Genomic DNA, 27,591 nt, shown 5'->3' with positions numbered 1-27,591 from the left:
ATTCTGTGTCTCCCTCTCTCTCTGCCCCTCCCCTGTTCATGCTCTGTCTCTCTGTGTCTCAAAAATAAATAAACGTTAAAAAAAAAAAAGAACGTGAGAAAAGGGGCACCTGAGGGGCTCAGTCGGTTAAGCTTCCGACTTCAGCTCAGGTCATGATCTCGTAGTCCATGAGTTCGAGCCCTGCGTCGGGCTCTGTGCTGACAGCTCAGAGCCTGGAGCCTGTTTTGGATTCTGTGTCTCCCTCTCTCTCTGCCCCTCCCTGTTCATGCTCTGTCTCTCTCTATCTCAAAAAATAAATAAACGTTAAAAAAAAAAAAAAAAAAAGAATGTGAGAAAACACCCAACTTTGTTCATAAGGAAAATGCAAACCAAAGCTACTAACAAACTAATTCTCACTTTTCAGATTGGCAAAAATTCCCAAGTTTGACAACACACTATGTAAGCGAGCCTACGGGAACAGGCTCTTCGGCATTTCTGTGGGAGAACCACATGGTACAAGACCAACGGGGAGGAATTGAGCAGTTACCTCTCAAAACCACACATGTGTTTACACTTTGACCAGACAAGTCCATTTCTAGGAATTTACCTTAAGATACACCTCCAACAATACAAGAAAAAATGCACAAAATTATGTACTGAGCTAGTCACAACAGCAAAACACAGGAGACTTATTAAATGAGTTACGGTACATCCCAACAATGTACGCACAATGAGAATTTAGTTCAATGTGAGTATCTGGTGTGCTTTAAAAAATGTGTTGAAAAATATAACAGCATGTCAAAACATAGACACAAAGTTGGCTTTAAATGTCCCACCGAACAAACTGAGGCAATTCAAGCATCAAAAAGTGTATCGGTGTATCAGCCACCTGGGTGGCTCATTCAGTTAAGCGTCCAACTTTGCCTCTGGTCATGATCTCACAGTTAGTGGGTTAGAGCCCCACGCACTGTCAGTGCAGAGCCTGCTTGAGATTCTCTTTCTCCCTCTTTGCCCCTCCCCTGCTTACATGCTCTATCAAAATAAATGAATAAACTTAAAAGAAAACTGTATCAGTAATAGATTATAATATATTGAATTTTTAAAAGTCTGTAATCCCTTGGGACACTTTGGTGGCTCAGTCGGTTAAGTATCCAACTCTTAGTTTTGGCTCAGGTCATGACCTCACGGTTCATGGGTTTGAGCCCTGAATTGGGCTCTGTGCTGACAGTGGGGGGTTGCTTGGGATTCTCTCCCTCTCTCTCTGCCCTCCCCTATTCTCTGTCAAAATAAATAAACTTTATGGGGCGCCTGGGTGGCGCAGTCGGTTAAGCGTCCGACTTCAGCCAGGTCACGATCTCACTGTCCGTGAGTTCGAGCCCCGCGTCAGGCTCTGGGCTGATGGCTCGGAGCCTGGAGCCTGTTTCCGATTCTGTGTCTCCCTCTCTCTCTGCCCCTCCCCCATTCATGCTCTGTCTCTCTCTGTCCCAAAAATAAATAAAAACGTTGAAAAAAAATTTAAAAAAATAAAAATCTATTATCCTAAAAGTGATTTTTCAAAAAAATGCTAGGGACAAAGGAAATGCTCTTATTACAGAAAAATGTCAATTGAAAAATGTAGAAGGAATGACAATTAAAAATCACTATTTTGTAACTACATTTTAACAACTAATTAAGGCAAGAATCAACACTAAAATCACTCTAAGACTGTTATGAAAGAGAATATTCACACAGTTTCAAAATACCACTTCACAAACATCTTATTAATTACAAAAGGTCAGCATACCTGCAAAATGGAAAGATCAAACTTATCACCAATAAGAGGACAGACTAATATCATGTACCACACAATGTTATTTGTGGAGAATTTTTAGCTAAAATGTTTAATTTTAATCTACTCATAAAGAAAACATCAGACAAATGGTTGTAAAGGAGACTGAGCAAATACAAGGACTAAATGAAAAGACGGATGGAGCTTGGGTTGAAGGAGGAATGGCAGTGACAGAATGTGATGAAAAAACGAGGAAAGGTGAGTACAGACCATATGTACGTATGTGCATGCGTAATGTAGAAAATCATATATGTATCATATATATAATAGCATACAGTCGATTCTCATCATTCCTGATAGTTATGTTTTATAAAGTCAGCACAAATACTGAATTAATAAGTACTGAAATACTGCTCCGAGGGAAACACATGGTTAGGTTCCTTTGAGCCTCTGGCCACAACATTTTTCTCAATCAATACATAGCCTTGTTTTAATATTGTTTAATGTTTATTTATTTATTTTGAGAGAAAGACGGTGTGTTAGGGGGAAGGGGCAGAGAAAGAGGGAGAGAGAGAATCCCACGCCATCAGCACAGAGCCCCATGTTGGGCTTGATCCCTTGAACCATGATCATGACCTGAGCCGAAGTCAAGAATCAGATGCTTAAACTGAGCCTCCCAGGTGCCCCTACACAGCCTTGTTTTATATGTTTCTGTTTAAAGACCTCATTGGGGCACCTGGGTGGCTCAGCTGGTTAAGCATCCGACTTCGGCTCAGGTTGTGATTTCATGGTTTGTGGGTTTGCACCCCACGTCAGGCTCTGTGCTGACAGCTCGAAGCCTAGAGCCTGCTTCAGATTCTGTGTCTCCCTCTCTCTCTCTGTTCCTCCTCCACTCACACTCTGTCTCTGTCTGTAAAATAAACAAACATTAAAAAAAAATTAAAGACCTTATTTATTGTATACTGTTGATTCATTAGCATTGAACTCATAGCTAACAACATTATAATTCATGCCTACATGAAGCTTATTTAATATATTTTCTCCACAAGAAATATCCCAGGCTTCTTGTGCTTAGAAACACAAGATAATACTTCAGCATGATACCTAGGCTAGGGACATTTTAAACAGTGAAGTCATCATTGGGGTGCCTGTGTGGCTCAGGAGGTTAAGTGTCTGACTTTGGCTCATGGTTGATGAGTTCAAGCCCCATGTCGGGTTCTGCCCTGACAGAGCCTGGAGCCTGCTTCACATTCTCTGCTTTGGATTCAGTGTCTCCCTCTCTCTGCCCCTCTCCTGCTTGTGTGAGCGCACACGCACTCTCTTCCTCTTTCGTTCTCAAAAAAATAAACTTAAAAAAAATAGCGAAATCGCTAATAAAAAGGATAAAAATGGAAAAACATGACAGAATATATCACGAAAAGGACATAGCATGTTTATGGTATGAGACCTGAAATAAGTCAGAGTATGACCTTGTTTGATCTCTTTGGTATACATAAAAAAATAAGATAATGTTCTTGTTCTTAGTAGATATATACCAAAGTATTCATGAAAGGCATGAGGCCTCCAACTTGTGCTCAAGTGCTTAAAAAAAAATCTATTTGTGGATGCTCACTGTATTATTTTTTCAAATTTTCCCTACATTTTAAAATTTTAAAACAAAGTTAGGAAAATATATTTCAACTTTATATTGGGTTTGGTTTTAAGTGAGTATTTACTGTGTGACACTAACTGCCAAATTCTTAACAGAGAGTACCACACCAAATCGTAACATAAATCGTAATGAATATTAGCAGCTATTTACCTCAACCAATTTGAATATTTAAAACACCTCATTTTATTTAAGACCTAGGTTATAAGGTTATGGCCAAAATACAAATTTACTGAGAACCATAAATTCCTACGCAGTAAGTCTTACATATATAATGCACATCTAATTAGGGTCAAAGAAAAAAAGGGGGGTGTTTTTTGCACCTCCATCAATCAAAGCCAATGGAGAACAAAATTTGTCTGTTAAATGCCTTCAAAATCTTTCATTCCTCTAAGAGTAAGACACTAAGATCTGATAGATTAAGGTAAAAAAAAAAAAACAGAGAAAATAATTAATGTAAATCTTTTAAACAAGATAGGTATGACAGCCTTTAACTCTGTCAGGTATTTTAGCATGGCTTACCAAGTAGCTAACTATATAAAAGTCACTACATACAGTGTATGTATTGGTTTCTTCATCTGCTAGGCCTCTGGCTTTGCTTTAGTCACATTCAGCAGACATCATTCTAACAATTCATGATTTATGCATGGCTTACGCACAGCTTCAGAAACAAAAGCACCAGATACACAAATACATGTATTGACATGTCACGTATTGTTCGTAAATTGAGATGGATTTTATTAAATCAAGATTTATTTTTTTAAGATTTATTATAAATTTTTTAATGTTTATTTATTTTTGAGAGAGAGAGAGAGAACAAGCAGGGGAGGGGCAGAGAGAGAGGGTGGCAGAGAATCTGAAGTGGGCTCTGCACTGATAGCAGGGAGACTGATGCGGGGCTCAAACTCACAAACTGCAAAATCATGACCTGAGCTGAAGTCAGACACTTAACTGACAGTCACCCAGGGAGCTGGCTGAAACCAAATCAAGAAAAATTTTGCATACGTGGTACACTCAGGATTTCTTTTATATTAGGTGTTACAAGGCTACCTTCCTTCGGTTTTTGAGGTGTGGCAGGAGGAGTGTCCCAGCATACTTTGGAGGGTCTGCTATAGGAATCCATATCTGATTTGGGTCCTAAGCTTTGTTTCTGTCTACCTTGACCTTCAAGGCCATCAAGATTAAAGTTTATATATGCCTGGACTAACAAATATCTTCAGGGAGAAAGTGGCTCTCATGCTCACTTCTCTGGATTCACTTTTCCCTACATTTTGGACTGATAATCCCTTACTATCAAGGCAGTTCTTTGTTACTTTCAGGACAATTTTTTTTCTTTACAATAATATTTAAAGTCTTCAATCAAGAATATTTTAGTTGTTTTCAATGGGAGGATGGGTTCAAGTAAATTAGACTATAATTATTGGAAAAAGAAACGTCTCCATTTTATACATTTGACACAGATGACACATACAACTAAGAAGTTACCATCGATAAGGTATGCCTCCAAACTCTTACTCTGTAAAAAAATAAACATTTCAAAATTCTATTTGCATTAATCTTTCCATGATTAATGAGGTCATCTTTCCATGAGGTCTTTCCATGACCTCAAAAATAAAGTCAAACTCTAAGAACAGATAATATTTGACTCAGGATCAAAAAACGTTATTTTGGGCACCTGGGTGGCTCATTCAGTTAAGCATCAGACTCTTGATTTAGGGTCAGACCAGGATCTCATGGTTCGTAAGATCGAGCCCCATGTGGGGCTCTGTGCTGACAATACAGAGCCTGCTTGGGATTCTCTCCCTCCTCCTTGGCCCCTCCCCTGCTCACACACTCTCTAAATAAATAAATAAACAAATATTAAAAACTGTCTATTTTCCTATGTAATTAATCATCTATGTTTATATATTTTTTTACTATTTCAATCTGATAGCAAATTTGGATCTATGAAGACCACTACATGAAAAAGATAAAGTCTTGTTATATTTAAACTTTTTAAAAGTATTATCTGATTAATCATTTCTTAAACTGGCAACAAGGAGTAAGCACTTTTTAAATATACATATTCTATTGGGAACCATGCCATCAAAGTGAATGTCCTCTTTCCAAAAATAAGCAAATAAAGAAGAAACAAGACCTTCTAAAAATTATTCCATTGAGTATGGTGACAAAATAATCGAAAGCAATGACTTGGAGAGAGAGGTGAACACCTATGTTGATAATAGTACCATTATTCACAATATCACAATGGTGGAAGTAACACAAGTGTCCACTGAAAGATGAATGGATAAACAAAATGTGGTATGTACATGCAACAGAATATTCAGGCTTAAAAAAGAAAATCTTGACACACGCTGGAACATGTTTGAACGTTAAAGACATCATGCTAAGTGAAATATGCAGTAATAAAAAGACAAATATCATATAAACACTTATATGAGGTATCTGAAGTAGTCACATTCATAGAGACAAAAAGGAGAACGGTGGTTGCCAAGGACTGGAGGGAGGAGGGAAGAAAAAGGAGTTCTTGTTTAATGGGTACAGAGTTTCAGTTTTGCAAGATGAAAATAGTTCTGTAGCCTGATGTGCTGATAACATCAACAATGTAAATATACTTAATGTCACCGAACACAAACATTAAAAATGATTAAGATAGTCAATATTACGTTATGTGTATTTTAATACAATTTAAAAAAAGTGAAGCTCTGCATCTTTTCAAAAACAAAAAGATTATTCCATTGGTGTTTAGACAACTACTATGAATACTGTTAGCATTAAAATTCTGAGAGTGATGGGTCAAAAAGCATTCCAAACATACATCATTACATCATTCCAGGAAATTTCCTCTATTGTAACAAAAAGGTTGTCCTAGTACAATATAATGATTTATAAGAAATATACCTTTGGGGGTGCTTGGGTGGCTCAGTTGGTTAAGCATCTGACTCTTGATTTCAGCTCAGGTCATGATCTCATGGTTCATGGTATGGAGCCCGAGCCCTACATCGGGCCCTCTACTCACAGCACAGAGCCTGCTTCGGATTCTCTGTCTCTCTGCCCCTCCCCCCCACCCCGCCCCCCACTCAAAACAAACGAACATTTAAAAAAAAAATAAATAAATCTTTGGTCATTCAGATGACCAAAATCTATTTCTCTGATATATCTGGTCTTGCTCAATGGTTTTTGAAAATGCTTCAGAGACATAAAGGTGACATGGGTGTCTTGTTATCAATGGAGGTGACTTTTGGAATCCACCAGAGGGTGGCAACTGGTTGCAAGAAAGGGCAATCGTAAGATTAGAGAGCTGCAACTTGGGAGTGGCGAGGGGCTGGAGGTTGACTCAGTCAGTGATTAAAGACAATCAGTCAGGACCATGGACTATGTAATGAAGCCTCCATAAAAACCCAAGAAGACAGCTTTTTTGGCCTTTTTCAGAGGGCCTCCACATTTGGGAGATCAGAATGCTTCAATATGCCACTGAGCCAGGCCCCAAGCTCCACACTGGAATTGGGTCCAGGCACCTTAAAAGACCTAGTAATTGCAGACCTAAAACAAGTAGGATTTGAAAATATCAAGTTTCCCTCTGCTAAGTCAGGACAATTAAGTAAAGCTATTTCTGAAACAAAATTATGACCTGTCTCTTAATCAAGAATATCTTCAATATGAACTTCATTCAGACTGAAGGACCACAAACATTTATTAGAATATCTTAACTGTTTAAATGTGGAAAAACAAGAAATATGTGAATAATTTATTCTTAAGGTTCCTACTATTTTATTTAAAAAAATTTTTTTAATGTTTATTTATTCTTGAGAGAGAGAGAGAAAGAGACAGACAGGCAGACAGACTATGAGTGGGGGAGGGGCAGAGCAAGAGAAGGATGCAGAATCTGAAGCAGGCTCTAGGCTCTGAGCTGTCAGCAGAGAAACTGATGTAGGCTTCAAACTCAAGAGCCGTGAGACATGACCTGAACCGAAGTCAGGTGCTTAACCGACTAAGCCACCCAGGCACCCCAGGTTGCTACCATTTTAAATGAGTGTTTGGTCTGACAATCTACCAAGTTCTCACTGATACAAAAATAGGTGTATGGTTTCTCCATATAGAGAGAAGAGCCACTAAAAATGAGAAATAATGCTAAAACTCAATATTATATGCCAGTTTACGGTAGTAGATATCATGAAGCATTTCACTAGAACCTAAATACTGTTTTTTCAAACTGATAATATCTTAAACCACTTGGCTGAAGGGTAGATTTTTTGAGCATTAAAGAAAAAAAAAAAATCACATTGTCCTTTTCCCCCCAAAGAATGATTTATTGAGATAATGTTACTTTTGGCAATTTTACCCAGGTGGATACAGCGAAGCATATTCAAATTTGCTGGAGTCAAAAGCCCAGTGAAATCTAATGTTTTCCTAAGAAGACTAAGGGATATTCATATAACAACTTCCAAATTATATAACTAACTGTAGCAAAATAAGAAGGATATTTTGTTACAAATGGCCATTCCATAATCATTTACAGTTTCTTAATTTTTAGCTTAATTTTTCTCATGAAATGATAGATTTTTTAAACCACTTTACCTTTCTGCTGTAAGGATTACTAATTACTAACTTGGTGTCATCTGAGCCAGATAAAATATATTCTCCAGTCTCATTCCAACAGATTGTATTAACCTAAAAAGAAAACAAAATGTAAATTTAAGCAAAAACTGGACATAAAAACAAGTATGCCATCTTTCAGTTAACTGACGGTTCAAAATTTATTATCACTAATAAAGTTGCATCTATGATAAGCAGTATTTACCACTTTACCTATTGAAAACACAGCTGCTTAGTAAATATAACGTTCTGTAAATTCACAACGAAATGACTGAGTCTTTAAATGTTATTGTTTAAATTTATTTTAATTGATTCATTTTGTACCCAGAAACATAAAACCAGGCCACCTTAAAAAAAAAAAAATTAAAAGAACTTACTCAGAGCTATAGTAATCAAGGCTGTGTGGTATTGTCATGATCACAAATTTAAATCAATGGAATGGAATTGGGAGTCCAGAAATAAACCTGTACATTTATGGCCAAGTAATTTTTGACAAGGGATCTAAGACCATTCTAAGGAAAAAGAATATTTTTTCAACAAATAGTGCTGAGACAACTGGATATACGCAAGGAAAGGAACACCACAGACAGAAATTAACTGAAAATGCTAAAAAAAAAAAAACCTAAATGTAAGAGCCCAAACTATAAAACTTAGAAGGAAACACAGGTATCAGTCTTTATGAAAATTAAAACCACAATGAATGACCACTTCCCACCCAGAAGGATGGCTATAATGATTAAAAAAAAAAAAAAATGACACAAAAGAGTAAGTTAGCTAGATTGTCAAGAAATTGGAATCCTTATACATTGTTGGTAGGAATGCAAAATTGTGCTGCTATTTAAACAGATTGGCAGTTCCTCAAAAACTGAAACAGAGCGACCCTATGACCCAGCAATTCTACAACAAGGATATATCCAAGAGAATTGAAAACATGGACCAAACAAAAACGTGTACACAAAAACCAGAGCTGCATTACTCCTAAGAGCCAAATAGCGAAGCAACCCCAACATTTATGAAAGAATGGATAAACAAAATGTCACTATCCATTTGCTCCTAACAAAATACGCATACAAGGAAATACTCAGCAGCAACATGAAGCAGCGACACAAGCTGCAACATGGATACACTTTGAAGACATTACGCTGAGTGAAGGAAGCCAATCTGAAAGGTCACATATTATATGATTCCATTTATTTCAAAATTCTAAAACAGGCATATCTGTAGAGACAGAAAGTAGATTAGTGATTGCCAACAGCTAGGTGGAGGGGGAATGGGAGGGAATGATAACTGCTATGTACCTTCTTTGTCAGGTGGTGAAAATATACTGGAATTAGTGGTGGACGGTACAACTTGATGAACATACTAAAAAAAAAACTGAATTACACACTTAAAGTGGGTGAATTGTATGGTATATGAACTGTATCTAAATTAAAAAAAAAATAGATCCCACTTTCAGTCAAGACAGAATAACACCGACCAAATTTACTATAACATCTGCAACAACTAAAAAACAGCAGAATACACATCCCCCTTTTTTTTAGAGAGAGAGAGACAGAAAGAAAGAGAGAAAGCAAGCAGGGGAGAGGGGCAGAGGGAAAGAGAAAGAATTCTAAGCAGGTGCCACACCCAGCATGCAGCCCGACATGGGGCTCAGTCCCATGACCCTGAGATCATGACCTGAACCGAAATCAAGAGTTGGACACTCAACTAACTGAACCACCCAGGTGCCCCTACACCTTCTTCTTAAGTACACAAAAATCTATTTACCAATACAGAAAATACTTATGGGCCATAAAACAAATCTTAATATTTTTAAAGGATTTCAACTAAATACGGAGTATGTTTTCTGACCAAAATGGAACTAAATGAAAATCATTAACACAAAGAAATATTTGGAAACTACAAAATAACAGATGCTCAAAATAGAAATTACCTAATAAATTAGAAGGTATTTTGAACTGAATGAAAATGAAAGCACAACATATCTCATCTTATGGGTTGCAACTAAATCTGTATTTAGAAGTAAACTTGTAACACTAAAATACCTATATTAGAAAAGATAAAGGTCCCCTATCAGTGACCTCAACTTCTATTAAACAAAATTATAAAAAGAACAAGTAAAACCCAAAGTCAGCATCAGATTACAAATAATGAGTATCAGAGCAGGAATCAATGAAACCACAGAAAACAGAAAAAAAAAGAAAAAAGAAAAAAAAAGAAACATACGCGAAAACACTAGAAGCTGATTCTCTGACAAGACAAATAAAATTAATGAACATGTTGTCAGACTAATCAAGAAAAAAAGGGGGGTCAGGGTAACATATTATCAATATGAGAAATGAGAAAGGTGATATCCATCACTAACTACATATTCTACAAATACCTAAACATTAAGGGAACACTATGGTCAACTTTATGCCATTAATGCAACAACATGGATGAAACTGACAAACTCCTTGAAACACACATACTAAACAAAATTCACTCAAAATATAATCTATTTTTATTAGGGGATTATAGTTAGAGTTTTCCACAAAGAAAACTCAAGGCCCAGATGGCTTTACTGGTGAATTCTGCCAAACATTTAAAAATAATTAAGTAATGAGAATTCTGTACCAAGTCTTCAGAATATTAAAAAGACAATATAAGTACTGGAACTAATAAGTGAGTTTAGAAAGTTTGTGCAATATAGACAAATATGCAAAAACAGGACAGAGAATTAAAACAACAACATGGTATCACTAGATTTCTACTAGAATGTCTAAATGTTTTTTAAAATTACTATACCAGATGTAAAGGAGAAACAGATGAAAAAACAGCAGACTTCAATAACCCATTTTCAACAATGGATAAATCATACAGACAGAAAATCAATAAGAAAACATTAGAATTGAACTACACCTTAGATCAACATTTAGACATACACAGAATAGTTCATCAAATAGCAGAACAGACATTCCTCTCAAGTGCACACAGAACATTCTCCGGGATAAATCATGCTAAATCACAAAACAAATATTAGCAAATTTTAAAAGAGTTAAGGCATACTAAGTATCTTTCTGACCATAATGGTGAAAACTAGAAATTAAACAGAAGGAAAACTGGAAATTTCACCAACATATCGAAATTAAATAATACACTCTTGGACAACAAATGGGTCAAAAAAAAATATCTTGAAATAAACAAAAATGGAAATAAAACACATGGGATGCTGCAAACACAGTTCTAAGCAGGAATTTTATAGCAATAAATGCCTATGTAAGAAAAAAGAAAGATCACAAAAAAGCAACAGAACTTAACATATTAAGGAAATAGAAAAAGAAAAACAAACTAAACCCGAAGTTAGCAGAAGAAAGGAGACAACAAAGATCAGAGCATAAATAAATGAAATAAAGAATACAGAAACAATAAAAAAGATCAATAAGACTAACAGTTGGTTTTTTGAAAAGAAAAAAAATGACAAGCCTTTAACTAGACTAGCAAGGAAAAAAGAGAGAAGATCCAAATAAATAAAATTATAAAAGAGATTACAAATGATACCACAGAAATACAAAGGACTGTAAGAGAACACAGTCTCTTACACACCAACAAACTAGACAACTTACTTTTTAGTATAACCTACCTAACCTGAATCATGAAAAAATAAAAATTCTGAATTGGCCACTAACAAGTAAGGGGACTGAATCAGTAATCAAAAACCTTTAAAAAAAAAAAAAAAAAAAAGGAGCGTGTAGGTGGCTCATTCGGTTGAACTCCTGATTTTGGATCAGGTCATTATCTCACAGTTCGAGAGTCTGAGCCCCATATCGGGCTCTGCACTGACAGAGAGCCTGCTTGAAATTCTTGCTCTCTCAACAATAAATATTAGAGTGAGAGTGGGTGAGTGAGAGAGAGAGAGAAGCCCAGGATCAAATGGCCTCAGGGGCTTTAAATATTTACCAAACATTTAAAGAATAAACACCAATCCTTCTCAAACTCTTCCAAAAAACTGAAGAGGAGGGTACATGCCCAAATTCATTTTCTGAGGCAAGCATTACCCTAACACCAAAGCCAGATAAGGTATTACAACAGAAGGAAACTACATGCCAATATTCCTGATGAATGTACATATAAATATTCTCAACAAAATACTAGCAAATCAAATTCAGCAGCACATTAAAAGGATCATACAGCATGACTAAGTGGGATGTAGCCCTGAGATACAAGGATGGCTCAGTATACACAAATCAATAAATGTGATATACCACATTAATATAATGAATGATAAAAATCATATGATCACTTCAATATATATAGAAAAAACATCTGACAAAATTCAACATCTTTCACAATAAAAATTCTCAACAAACTAAATATAGAAGGAATATTATCTCACCAATTTAAAGGCTGTATATAACAAACCCACAGTTAACATCATACTCAATGGTGAACAGCTGAAAGCTTTTCCTCTGAGATTAGGAACAAGAGAAGGGTAACTACTCTCATCACTTTTATTTAACATAGTACTGGAGTCGTGACCAGAACAATTAGGCAAGAGAAAGAATAAAAGGCATCCAAATTGAAAATGATGAAGTAAAATGGTGTCTGCTGGCAGATGACATGATCTTTATACATAGAAAACCCTGAAGATTCCACCAACAAACTGTTAGCACTAATAAATGAATTTAGTAGTTTCAAGATATAGAATCAACAAACAAATATCACTCACATATCTACATACTAACAATCAACTATTTAATGCCAAGTTACAATAGCATCAAAAACAATAAAATACTTAGGAATAAATTTAACCAAAGAGGTAAAAGATCTGTACACTGAGATCTACACAATATTGATGAAAGACAATGAAGAAGACACAAATAAATAGAAAGATACGCCGAGTTCATGTACTGGAAGTCTTAATTTTATCAAAATGTCCATACTACCCAAAGCCATCTATAGACTCAGGGCAATCTCTATTAAAATTCCAATGGCATTTTTCACACAAAGAGAAAAAACAAACCTAAAGTTGTATGGAACCACAGAGGAAGAAAAACAAAGCTGGAGGCATCACACTTCTGACTTAAACTATATTACAAAGTTACAGTAATCAAAATAATATGGTATTGACATAAAAACAGACACACAGACCAATGCAACAGACTATAGAGCCCAAAAAACCCATACATATGTGGTCAATTAATTTACAACAAAGGATCCAAGAATATTCAATGGAGAAAGGACAGTCTTTTCAATAAATGGTTTTGGGAAAACTGGATGTTCACATACAAAATCAAAAAAATTAACTTGAAATGGATAAGACAAAAATAAAGAAATAAATAAAAGCAAAAAAAAAAAAAAAAAGAAAGAAAGAAATGGATAAGACTTATAAACATAAGACCTGAAGAAAAACAGTGAAAAACTCCTTGACCTGGGTAGTCATTTTTTTAGATATGACACCAAAAGCACAAGGAACAAAAGCAAAAATCAACGAGTGGGACTAAATCAAATTCAGAAGCTTCTGCACAGCAACAGATATCAACAAAATGAACAGGAACCCTAGAGAATTGGAGAAAATATATGCAAACCATAATTTGACAAGGGGCTAATATCTAAAATATATAAGGAGCTCATATAATCAGTTAACAATAACAACAAAAAACCCCAAATAATCTGATTTTTAAGGGCAAAGAATCTAAATAGACATTTTCCAAAGATATACAAATGGCAAAAAAAATATATGAAAGGCTACTCAACATCACTGATCATGAGGGAAATGCAAATCAAAACAGTAGTGAGAGATCAGCTCATGCATACCCGAATGGCTATTATCAAACACAGACAGGAAATATCAAGTCCTGGTAATACGTAGAGCTAAATGAAATGTGGAGGTAAGCTTTACAGTTATATGGAGTAAGAGTTCTGAGTAAAAGGCATAAAACATACAAGGCAGAGGCGGACTTGGCGTATTCGAGGAACAGCAAAGAGATGAGTGTGACTAGAACAAATATGCGTAACAGAGACCACAGTACAGGATGAAACTGGAGAGAGCCGCTTGCGCCAAATCACAGGGCCTGGAAGCAACAAGGCCTTGGCGTTCACTAGAAGTACGCTGGAAATCGACTGGAGAGTTTTGAGCAGTAGAGTATTATGGACAGATGATACATCACATAATTTTCTTTATAAATTTTCTTTCTACCCTCTCCTTATTTTGAAGGATATAACAGAAACTCAGAAAAGTACATATACATATAAGACTTATAACACTGTTTACCACACTTTGACTTTAAGAATACATAGACAAATAATAAAAGATAACCAGGACTACAAAATAAAGGGTACATACAACCAATATGACAATATAAAAGCATACAAGCTGACAGAGGTGTGAAACAGAGATAAATAGGTGGAGAGAAGGGGTGCCTGGCTGGCTCAGTCCATAGAGCATTCAACTCTTGATCTCGGGGTTCTGAGTTTAAGCCCCATGCTGGGTATAGAGATTACTTAAAAATAAAATCTTAGGGGCGCCTGGGTGGCGCAGTCGGTTGGGCGTCCAACTTCAGCCAGGTCACGATCTCGCGGTCCGTGAGTTCGAGCCCCGCGTCGGGCTCTGGGCTGATGGCTCAGAGCCTGGAGCCTGTTTCCGATTCTGTGTCTCCCTCTCTCTCTGCCCCTCCCCCGTTCATGCTCTGTCTCTCTCTGTCCCAAAAATAAATAAACGTTGAAAAAAAATTAAAAAAAAAAATAAATAAATAAATAAAATCTTAAACAAAAAAGGTGGAGGGAAGGATGAAAGAATTAAAAGTCTCTACCTTACAGAATGGAAATTCAAGAGATACCGTCTATAAATGACAGAAAAAACAAAAGGATGTTTATGTATGTTGTTTAGTGTAGAGACTAAGAACAGTAATATAAAAATTCTGAGAAGCCTACATCTTAGAAAGTGAGAGAGTTCTATAAATGAGTTAAATTCTCTATCATGGCAGGAACTCAGTAGATGATGTTTGAAGTTGCCAATTCAAAAAAGATCAATGTAAGAGTATTACATGGAGATACAAAAGAAATCATCAGAAGATCTGAAATGAAAAATGATTCAAAGAGGTTGTTTTTGGAAAAAAGGATAGGAATAAGGGAGAGTGAGACACATCTGTTACTTTTGTTATGATCCATTTGAACCATGCGCATATATTATTTTGGTCCGCTCCCTCCAAAAATGGTTTTTAGCTTTAAAATAAATACATATACCTGAACTGTATTTACAGCATAATTATAATTCCATAATACCGCACTGGAAATACAAAGTATATAAAAACAAGTTAAATGACACCACAAGAAACCAAAATAGTATCTGGAATGTGTGACAGTCTACAGGAAAACTGACTTACACTCTGTAACAAGTCAATGGCAGGAACAAAGAAGGGGAAGCCTGCTCTACTTTAATAGTGATTTGAGAGGCAGGGCACTTATGATGAGCACTGGGTGTTGTATGTAAGTAATGAATCACTAAATGCTACTCCTGAAACTAATATTACACTGTATGTTAACTAACTAGAATTTAAATAAAAACTAGAAAAAAGAAGAGGCCTGGCAATCAAGGAATAAACTTTGCCTGGAACCTCTTTTGAACAAACAACTATAAAAAGACATTTTAAATAATAAGAGAAATTTAATTATGGACTGTATATCAGATGATACCAAAAATATACTGTCAATCTTGTTAAATTACATAATAGCATTTTGGTTACATAAGAAAATGTACATTGCTTTTTGGCTACACACAGGAGTGAAAGAAATGACATAATATCTAGGGTATTATGATATTCTGAGAAAAATGAAATGGAAAATATATCCCAATATTAAAAAAAAATTTTTTTTTTTAATGTTTATTTTTGAGGGATAGAGCGAGCGAGCAAGCATGGGAGGAGCAAAGAGAAAGGGAGACACAGAATCTGAAGCAGGCTCCAGGCTCTGAGCTGTCAGCACAGAGCCCGATGCGGGGCTCGAACCCACAAATTGTTAAGATAACGACCTGAGACAAAGTCGGACGCTTAACCGACTGAGCCACCCAGGCGCCCCAAACATGTCCCAATCTTGATAATTGCTAAATCCACCTGATGAGTATATGAAAAAGCATTGCCTGAAATTTTCAGAACAGGAATTAAAAGGAAAAGGATTCTGTTTTGGCCCTGTTAAATCTGGCACGCCCATTAGACATGCAACCAGTAGAGAGCTGGATACGTGAATCTGGAGTTTGGGGAAGAAATAGAGAGCTGGAAGTCATGGTTTTTTAGCCGTGGGACCGGATAGCGTGTCTCAGAAAAGTGAAGAGAAAAGAGGGTGGGAGGAGCCAGGACAAAGTCGCAGTACATCCAACAACTGAAGGTCAAGAAGCGGAGGAGTCAGCTAGAGGACAGAGAAGACGCGGTGAGTCAATGAGATACAGAGAGAACCAAGAGAGTGTGGTGTTAGCAGAAACCAAGAGAAAAAATATTTCAAAAAAGAACATGTGTTCAATTAATGTCTAAATTTCCTGAGAAGTGACCACTAGTAATCATTAAAGCAGTACCGTTGAGGGAGAGGGAAGCCTTTTGATAATATTAGAAAACTCATCTGTACTCTTAAAAATCTCCCACATACTTTCCTAAAATCAAAATAAACTTTATGTTTTAACGTCAAACTTCATTCTCCCATTTTTTATTACAGTTATTCATAATCTCTTCAAAGAGGATGGGGCATTTCATCAAATATTGAGCACTTGGTATTAAGGTCCTTCATAGTGGAGAATTAATTATTACTTACACAGCCATCATGCACATTCAGGGTTGCTTCAAGTTTCAATCTTTGGATAAATTCTCTTCTTCCTGTTTAAAAAAAACAAACTAAATAAGTTATAAGTCATTCTTGATGAAGAAAGTATAACAAAGAAGTTAAGAGCCCAGGATCCCGCATGAGGCAGCTCTAACTTCAACTCCCACTTAGAAGCTGAGTGATACCACCTCAGCCTCCATTCCCTCATTAAGCAGTTCCTGCCTACCTGATGTTGTTATTGCAAGGATAAAACGGTTCAAAGATAGAAAGGGCTTAGCACAGTGGCTGGACCACAGTAATCATTCACACATATATTCAACCAATATATTGAGTACTCATTCCTTTCCAGGTGGTGTTCTAGGAGCTAGGAGTACAGTGGTGAAATAAAACAGAAAAAGAACCCTGCACTCTAATGAGCTTATTGAAAGACAATAAACAACACGTAACCTGATGAAAGTGTCAAATGGAAAAATAGAGAAAGAGGATAGGACTAGAGGTGGGGGATAGGGTTTTGAACCTTAAATAGGTGGGCAAACAGTGTTTTGTTAGATACTACCTACTTTTAAACACATCTCAATTTCAGAAATGTTAAAATATTTTAAAGTTCATTTTACAATGAAATGTACCAGCAAAAAAATAAAATAAAATCAGTCTAAATGTCCATCAATAGCAGAATTATAATACTGCAAAAATAGAAATCACTTTGAAAATGAGAAATGTTTCCCTTTAAAAAATGAATCATCTTTATCAAAGAAAGACCAAAAAGCTTCATGTTTATTCAGGAGCTGTAATGAAAAGAAGCTGAATATATGACAAAGAACGATAATTAGCTAAGTAAATCAGGCTGATGAGATCTCAAATAAAATTAAATTTGACTATGCTCTCTGTACACTGTCACCAGGGACAGATTTCTCTACCCTTTCTTGCCATTTGATGTAAATATCAAGATCTTCTTGAGAATGAGCTATTTTCTTTCTTTGTGCTTGCTTATAACTGGTAAGATGACTAGGTAAAGGATGAACATGTGGGTTAAAGAATTTTTCTTTTTTTCTTTTTTTATGTGGGGGGAATGTTCTATGGTTCTAAACATTGGAATAAGACAACCTACAGAAATTCAGTATTTTCATGAATTGGTTGTACTTTATATAATTAACTTTTCAATCTGATTTTCAGTTTTAAAAAGACGCCAACTGTACTAAATAGATAACATTAAAAAAAAAATTTCCGCCCTTCAGCCAACAGCAGGCTTGGCAATCCTACTGAGTTATAATTAAGAGTTAAGATCATATTATCAACATGACAACAATTCAAATTCATTAAAATACAAGGACGAGGGGGAGGAGGAGGAGAAGAGAGAAGGAAGAAGAACCAAAAATTTTTCTTGAAAATTTTTAAAATCTAGGTTTGAAAACACAGCTGTAGCCATCTCTGCCTAGAGAAAATGGTGGTAGGACATGAGAGAACAGAAGACAAGGTGAGTTCTTCGAGCAAGAACTCTTACGTATGAAACCTGCACATAAAAACATGCACTGAGACTTGACAGTTAAATAGCTCCCCAATGATTTCTGTATGTGACTTTGGAGATCCAAATGACTGTATTGTCCACATACCTCATTAAATGTGCTTCCAGAAACAACTAACATAAACCTCCTCTACCCTTTACTAATTAAATGTACTACCAAAAAATAGGAGCTGACAGATGCCCTAAAATAAGAATCGTAAGGTTAAAAAGCTGAGCCCCCTCAAATTAAAATAAAAATAAACTCATACCTGTCGTCAAGAACTATGAAGTCTAAACTACTCGCAAGCTAACAAGTACCTGCCACCATCTCATGAATGCTGGCAGAAGACACAAGACTCCTAAGTCAGAAGCAAAGGATTTTTCTCCGTAATCAATGCAAGCTTCAAGTTCACATAGGCTCCTTGTCCCCCAGTTCCCACAGGGCAATGCGAAGCAGCCTAGGTAAGTACTGGATATGCTGGGGGTTTGAATCAGAGCTGGAGAACCCTGAACTGAGGAAACCCAAATCTTACAAAAGATCAAGCAAACTTGTCTGACCTTTTTCCCAAAGAGTGACATTATCTGCATTATACTGGACAATAAATAAATCTGCCCTCTGCTCCAGAGAGAGATATTATAACTTCCAAAGCTGTTCCTTGTATATGCATTATTGAAAAGATAGTCCAGAACAAAGCAGCCAGTGCCTCTGCTCACAAATGTGCAGAAATGCAAGACGCATGGAGAATTGTCTCCCAACAATTACACACTTGTTACGGATGAATTTACCTACTGCTGTGGCTTCCTACTCATGTCTTTCTTGCAACCCATGCTGCCTCTCATAATTCCATCACTGCTTTGACATTCTATTCTTTATTAACAGACCATAAGCTCAATAAAAAGAGAAACACTCTTGATCACCCGGGTACCCTAAGTGCCTAGAACAGTGAGGAGGACAAAATAGGCATTTAATATACATTTGCTAAATCAGTGAATAAGCAAATAGGATCATGATACTCGCTCTGTTCTATAATATGTCTTCTGTTGGGTGAACATCTTTCAATGACAATAAATATACAGCTACTGCTCTTTTTATAAGAGCTATTGCTCATTTTGAATGGTTATATAACTTACTAAACAGCTTTGCAACTTCCTTATTCACATACCTATCTCCCTTAGTAGACCGTGAGATGCCTGAAATAAGTGTTAGACCAGGTTTAAATACCTACTTGGAACATACTATGAATAAGCTGGGCAAAACCTAACTTCTCAGAGCCTTAGTTTACGTTACATTTGTAGAAGTTTTACATTTGATGGGTACACATTTATTGTCAGGAGCAAATTAATTAGCATTCTCAAAACTTGTGGACCTGCTGATATGCTCTACACTTAAAATGAGTTCTCTCCCTATACACAGCTGGGATTGTTCCAAGTTAATACTGCCTGAAAAGAGAGAAAATCATTTTTCAAAAATGACCTCATTTAGGAGTTGAGGTAAGTTCAGCTGATTAAAGAAAAACAGTAAGGCTGGTGATATTGAACAGCAGAGATGGAAAAGCATTTTAACAAAATTTTTCACTTTACTTCATTCTATTGTCCCTTTGAACTACTTTGTCTTTAAAGCCAGACTTTCTGGTCATCTCCACATGCCGCCTTCCCTAGCTCACTGTCAGCTCTTCTTTCCCCTGCACTGTCCCTTGCCCCCTCCTCTCCATTGGTTTTGTTCTTAGAAATCATAGGTCATCAGTAAATCCAGTGGGCCCTTTTAAGACACATTTTTCATGACCTCATAGTATTATCTGTCACAGCTGACGCCATCTTCTTGAAATAATCTTCTTCTTTGGTCCCCACGGCATCTTACCAGATAACCAGGAGAACTGAAAATCAAAGGGTGACAAAACTCCTTTGAGGTGAGACAGAACACAGAACGGTTTCATCTTGGACAGAGCACAGGACAAAGAGGCAGCTGCCATCAAAGTGCAGAAGGAGAACACTGTGAGATGCAAACAAATGCTTTAAGGCCAACTGCAGGCTAACAAGATGGTTGAATCTCTGAGATCCTAGACACAGGCAAAGTCCTCATTCGGTCACCGGCTCTTTTCTGTTACCTTCCACCAAGAACTTGCAAGAAACACTGGAAACAGGGCAGGAGACCAGAAAGAGTCCCTCTCTGGCAGGACACAGGCATGAAACCCCACTCACGTTTCAGGCCATTCTCTCAGGGGAAACAAAAGCCGCAAGCCACTGCAGAAACCCAAGCTAAAAATGGCCTCAGTAAATGTCTACTACTGGTGAGAGAGGCAGGAAACCCTCACCATCATTTCAGGCAAAGGGCAACTGCCCTGAGAAAAGGATAAAAGCAGACACTGCCTATCCTTCAGGGAAGGGCAGGAAACCCCCTCCCATCTGATAAATAATCAATAGGAAGTGTGGTGGCACTGAAATGCGTCAAGTCACACTGAACTACCTTCCCAGAATCCCTTCCCTGTAGATTTCGCCTTAGGATGAATCACCAGCCATTTTTGCACAAGACTGATGAATGAAGTACAATTACAGCCATACTGACTTTGCACTCAGAAGGCTGGAGCAAAGCTCATGCTGCTTATACGTGTTGTTGTGTATCTGCTAGCTCACCTTCTTGGAATGAGCAGCAACTAGGCCTAGGAGTGTATGTAATAATAAGTTTATGTAAGTTTATGTAATAATATTCTAAATGCTTGGTTGTCATTTCAACAATCTCCACAGCACCTTCACCGGCAGATTCCATCTCAAGAAACAGTTTCTTTGCTCACCCATAAGAAGCAACTCCTCATCCACTCAAATCCTGTGATTGCAACAATTCATCCTATCTTCAGGCTCCACTTATTCTAGTTCTCTTGCTATTTCCACCACATCTGCAATTACTTCCTCCACTGAAGTGTTTAACCCCTCCAAGTCATCCATAAGGATTAGAATCAACTTGTGCCAAACTCCTGTTCATGTTGATATTTTGATCCCTTCCCATAAATCAAAAATTCTTAATTTTTTCAAAAATTCTTAATGGCATCTAAAATAGGGAATCCATTCCAGAAGATTCTCAATTTACTTTGCCCAGATCCAACAGAGGAATCACAATCTATGGCAGCTATGGCCTTACAAAATGCAATTCTTAAATAGTAAGACATGAAAGTCAAAATGACTCCTGGATCTAAGGGCTTAAAATGGATGTTGTGTTAGCAGGCATGAAAACACTCATCAGAACTCTTGAATGACCAGGTGCATTGTCAATGAGCAGAACTATTTTGAAAGGTATCTTTTTTTTCTGAGCAATAGGTCTCAACAGTGGGCTTAAAACATTCAGTAACCATATTGTAAACGGAATGCTATCATTCAGGCTGAAGCACAGATAAAGTAGATAAAGCACAGATAGAGTAGACTTAACACAATCTTTAGGGGCCTAAGATTTTCAAAATGGTAAATGAGCACTGGCTTCAACTTAAAGTCACCAGCTGTATTAGCCCCTAACGAGATAGTCACCCTGTCCTTTGAAGCCTTAAAGCCAGGTATTGACTTCTCCTCTTTAAATATGAAAGTCCTGGATGGCATCTTCTTATAGAAAACTATTCAATAGAAGGCTGTTTTATCTACACTGAGAGTCTGTTATTTACTATAGCCACCATCGTGCTAGAACTTCTGGATAACATGCTGCAGTTTCTACATCAGCACTTGCCACATCACCCTGCACTTGTATGCTATGGAGATGGCATCTTTCCCTTAAACCTCATGAACAAAAACTCTGCTAGCTTCAAACTTTTCTTTTTCAGGTTTCTTACCTCCCTCACCCCTTACGCAGTTGAAGAGAAGAATGTTATTAGGGCCTTGCTCTGAATTAGGATTTGGCTTAAGGGAAAGTCGCGACTGTTTCATCTTCTATGCTGATCACTAAAACTTTCCCCATATCAGCAATAAGGCTGTTTCACTTTCTTATCCATCACGTGTTCACTGGAATATCACTTTTAATTTCCTCCAAGAAATTTTCTTTTGCATTCACAACTTAGCTACTGTTTGGCACAAAAAGGCCACTTTTCAGCCTATCTCAGTTTTCTTTTTTTTTTTAATTTTTTTTTAACGTTTATTTTAAAAAAATTTTTTTTCAACGTTTTTTATTTATTTTTGGGACAGAGAGAGACAGAGCATGAACGGGGGAGGGGCAGAGAGATCGGGAGACACAGAATCGGAAACAGGCTGCAGGCTCTGAGCCATCAGCCCAGAGCCCGATGCGGGGCTCGAACTCACGGACCGCGAGATCGTGACCTGGCTGAAGTCGGACGCTTAACCGACTGAGCCACCCAGGCGCCCCTCTAGCTTTTAATTTAAAGTGAGATATGCAGGCGCTCCTGGGTGGCTCAGTCGGTTAAGTGCCGACTTCGACTCAGGTCACGATCTCACAGTTCCTGGGTTCCAGCCCCACATCGGGCTCTGTGCTGACAGCTCAGAGCCTGGAGCCTGCTTTGGATTCTGTGTCTCCCTCTCTCTCTCTGCCCCTCCCCCACTCACGCTCTGTGTCTCTCTCTCTCTCTCAAAAATAAACATTTAAAAAAAAAGTAGATACGCAACTCTTTCTTTCACTTGAAAGGAACATGGCAGAGTTATTAATTGGCCTGATTTCAATATTGTTGTTCTCAGGGAGTAGGTAGACCCAAAAAGAGGGAGACACAGGGAACAGCTGGTCAGTGGAATAGTCACAACACACACAACACTTATCGATTAAGTCCACTGTCTCATATGGGCACAGTTTGTGGGGCCCCAAAACAATGACAATATTAACATCAAAGATTACTGATCACAGATCAATGTAACAATGGTAATAATGAAACAAGTTTGAAATATTATAAGAATTACAAATTCTTACAAATTCTGTGTCACAAAATGTGACACAGAGACACAAAGTGAGCAAATGCTACTGGAAAACAGGTGCTCCATGCAGGGTTGCCACAAACTTTCAATCTGTAAAAAACGCAGTATCTGCAAAGTGCAGTAAAATGAAGCACAATAAAACAAGATATGCCTGTACTGGAAGTTTTAGCCAATGTGATATTGCAAAAAAAAAAAAAAAGACATACATATTGGAAAGGAAGAAATAAAACAGACCCAATTGGAAGATGACATGATTTTGCATGTAAAAAGTTCCCAAGATTATACCCCCCCAAAATCCTAGAACTATAAGTGAGTTCAGCAAGGTCACAGGATACAAGATCAGCAGATACACAAAGTTGCATTTTTATATATTAACAACGAACGTGTGAAAGTTGAACTTAAAACACAAAACCATTTGTAATTGCTCCAAAGAAAATTAAATATTTAGACATAAATATAAAAAATAAATATAATGTATCCTGATCATTACAAAACCCTGATGAAAGACACCAACAACTTAAACAAATAGAGTGTACCATGTTTATGGATCAGAAGAATCAACACAGTGAAAGACGTCAATTCTTCCCTAATTGATATATAAATCTAATGCAATTCCTATCAAAATCTCAGTAATTTGGGGGTATGGACAAGCTTGTCCTACGATTCACATGGAAAGACACAAGATATAGAATAGCCAAAACAATTTTGAAAAACACAAACTAAGGGGGGAAAGATCACTCAATTTGATGTTAAAACTTACTATATAGCTACAATAAGCAGGACAGTGTGGTATTATTTACAGAAGAACACACACACAGATCAGTGATAGAGAACAAAGAACACAGAATCAGGTCCACATACAATGCCCGACTGATTTCTAAAATAAAGGCGCAAAAGTAACTGAATGGGGAAATACAGCCTTTTCAACAAATGGTGCTAGATCAAGATGACATCCATAGACACAAAAATGAACTTCACGCTAAACCACACACATCATACAAAACTTAACACAAAATGGACCCCAGACAAATACAATTTTAGGAAAAAAAAACCTAGGAGACAATCTTTAGGACCTAGGGATAGGTTAAGAGTTCTCAGACAGGATACCAAAAGCATAATCCATAAAAGGAAAAATTGATAAATTGGACCTCACTGAAGTTAAAAACCTTTATTCTGCAGAAGACCCTACAAAAAGAATGAAAAAACAAGCTATAGACTGGGAGAAAATATATGCAAACTGCACACCTGACAAAAGACTAGTACCTAAATTATATAAGTAAGTCCCAAAACTCAACAGTAAAAAACAATTAATAAACCAAACAAAAAATGAGCAAAAAAACATAAAGGGACATTTCACTGAAAATATAAAGATGGCAAATAAGTACGTAAAAAGATGCTCAAAATTAGCCATTAGAGAAATGTAAATTAAAACCGTGAGTTATCACTATATAATTAGAAATAAAAATAGTGATAACACTCCTGCTGGTGATGATGCAGAGCTGATGGGAATGTAAAATAGTATAGTAATACCTGAAAGAGTATAGCAGTTGCTTACAAAATTAAACAATGTGCTTACCATACAATCCAGTAATTGCAATTCTTAGACGTTTATCCCCAAAAGATGAAAACTTACGTTTATATGAAACTGCATGTTCATAAGAGTTTTATACTTAACAGTCAAAAATGGAAACAATCCAAATATCTTCAACAGGTAAATGGTTAAATAACCATATAACCATATCACGAGATACTAATAAACAGTAAAAACAAATAAACTATTAATACAACAATTTAGATGAATGTTAAGGGAAATACACTGAGTGAAAAAAGCCAGTCTCGAAAGATTACATGCTGTTTTTTATGTCAACATACATGTTATTTATATAATATAAATAACAATTTAATATAAATAACAATTTTTGAATTGACAAAATTATAGAGATGAAAAGCAGATTACTAGTTGCCAGAGGTTAGCAGTAGGGAGAAAGGGATATAGCAGTGACTATAAAAGGATATCACAAAGGAACGTTGTCATGGAATTATTCCCTATCTTAATTGTGGTGGTGACCATGTTAATCTATTAAAATTAATTAAAATTAATGTTCAAAATGCACAGAATACATACACACACACAAATAAGTACACATATAATTGGGGAAATCTGAATAAGGTTCATGGCTTTATCTATCTATGTCAATTTCCTAGTTGTGATATTATCATATAGTTGTATAAGATGTTACCATTCATTGGCAGTATTGGTTGAAGGGTATATGAGATCTCCCCAAATTATTTCTAACAATTGTATATGAACCTACAACTGCCTCAAAATAAAAAGTTAAGGAAAGTACCAAGTTAAAAAAAAAAAAAAAAGTAAAAAAAAAAAAAAAACAACAACAAAAAAACAAAACCTTCCCACAGAGAGAACTCCGAGTTCTGAGGTCTTCAACAATGAAATCTATCAAATGTTCAAGAAAAAGGTAATTTCAATTCTATATAACCTCTTTAGAAAAAGAGAATACATTCAACTCATTTATGAGGCCAACATTATCCTGATACCAAAACAAGCAAAAATATAACTATAAGCTATAATTATAAGCTTGTAACTTATAAGAAAACTGTAAGCTAAACTTTATGAGCATAGACACAAAATTCCTACCAAAACTCAAGCCAGAACATATAAAGGATAATTTATCATAACCAAGTAGGATTAGCCCAGGAATTGAATATTAGTTCAACATTAAAAAAATCATTAAATATGCTAATATACCAAATTAGCAGAATCAATGAAAGAGAAATCATATAATCAACTTAAGAGATATAGGAAAAAAACCTTGACAAAATTCAACAGCCAGTCATGACAAACATTCTCAGCAACCTAAGAAGAGAAGGACATTTCTTCAAACAGTGTCTACAAAAAACATATGGTCAGTAAGATACTTAATAGTGAAAATCTGACATGTTTTCCAAGATGAGGAATGAGGCAAGGATGTCTACTCTCAGTACTTCCATTCAGATTCTATTGCAATCCTGGCCAGTGCAATAAAGTAAGAAAAAGGAAAAAAAAAAAGAAGAAAAAAGGAATACAGGTGAAAAAGGAAGAAATAAAACTGTTTTAATATCCAGAGACATAATCCTCTATGTAAAAATCCTACAAATTTGGAAAAAAAAAATTATAGGAAGTAATTGGGGCACTTGGCTGGCTCAGTTGCTAGAGCACGTGAATCCTGATTTGGGTTGGGGTTGTAAATGCAAGCCCCAAGTTAAGGGTGGAGTTTAATTTAATAAAAAAAAAGAAGAAGAAGAAGAGGGGGAGGAATGAGTAGGTCTAGTAAAGTCAGCAGGATGCAAGGCCAATAAAAAAAAAAATCAACTGCATTTCAATATGTCCATGATGGGGGCGCCTGGGTGGCGCAGTCGGGTAAGCGTCCGACTTCAGCCAGGTCACCATCTCGCGGTCCGTGAGTTCGAGCCCCGCATCAGGCTCTGGGCTGACGGCTCGGAGCCTGGAGCCTGTTTCCGATTCTGTGTCTCCCTCTCTCTCTGCCCCTCCCCCGTTCATGCTCTGTCTCTCTCTGTCCCAAAAATAAATAAACGTTGAAAAAAAAAAAAATTAAAAAAAAAAATATGTCCATGATGAACAACTGGATACTGAAATTAAAAATTAATACCATTTAAAATAGTATTTAAAACATTATGTTACAGGGATAAATATAACAAAAATATGTGTAAAATTGTGCACTGAAAAATAGAAAACATTAAAGAAATGAAAGAAAACCTAAATAACTGGAGACAAAAAGGACTATCATGGACTGAACATCCAATATTGTAAAGACTACAGTTCTCTCTGAAATAACATATAGATTCAATATGATACCAGGCAAAACCCCAATAGTTTTTGCAGAAACTGACAAACTGATTCTAAAATTTATATGGGAATGAGGAGCACCTGATTAAGCACCTGAAGCTTAACCTGTAGAGCATGTGACTCTTGATCTCAGGGTCATGAGTTCAAGCTCCACAATGGGGGGGTAGAGTTTACTTAAAAAAAAAAAAAAAAAATTACATGAGCATGAAGAGAACCCAAAATAGCCAAAATAATTTTGTATGAAAAGAACTAAGTTCAAAATATTGCCCTGGCTGATTTCAATATTCACTATAAAGACACGATGTACTGCTATCAAGACAGCTAGATCGATGGAACATGACAGAGAAATGAATTTACATATATGGCCAACTAATTCTCAACAAATGGGAAAGACTGTCTTTTCACAGATGATGCCAGAACAACTGCACATTCATACAAAGAAATGAAAGTGGACCCTTACCTCACAGCACAGATAAAAATTAACTCAAAATTGTTCACAGACCTAAATATAAGAATTAAAAAGAGAAAACTTCTAGGGAAAAAAATGTATAAAT

At 36.4% G+C, this 27,591-nt stretch overlaps 1 protein-coding gene across 9 annotated transcripts in view; it reads right to left on the bottom strand.

The window, feature by feature from the left end:
• The window catches only part of DCAF6 (DDB1 and CUL4 associated factor 6), a 136,433-nt gene that overhangs the window by 103,189 nt on the left and 5,653 nt on the right, over positions 1-27,591 (bottom strand). For all 9 annotated transcript variants that reach the window (XM_043567661.1, XM_043567662.1, XM_043567660.1 and 6 more), the window contains exons 2-3: positions 16,770-16,831; positions 7,974-8,066 (exon numbers count right to left, since the gene is read on the bottom strand). In XM_043567661.1, coding sequence (XP_043423596.1) covers positions 7,974-8,066; positions 16,770-16,831 — 155 coding nt within the window. The remainder of the gene's footprint in view (positions 1-7,973; positions 8,067-16,769; positions 16,832-27,591) is intronic.

Source organism: Prionailurus bengalensis, chromosome E4, assembly GCF_016509475.1.
Source record: "Prionailurus bengalensis isolate Pbe53 chromosome E4, Fcat_Pben_1.1_paternal_pri, whole genome shotgun sequence".
In the NCBI taxonomy this organism is placed as follows: Eukaryota; Metazoa; Chordata; class Mammalia; order Carnivora; family Felidae; genus Prionailurus; species Prionailurus bengalensis.
Note: the sequence above shows the minus strand (reverse complement) of the source record. Positions and strands in the feature narration are given on the sequence as shown.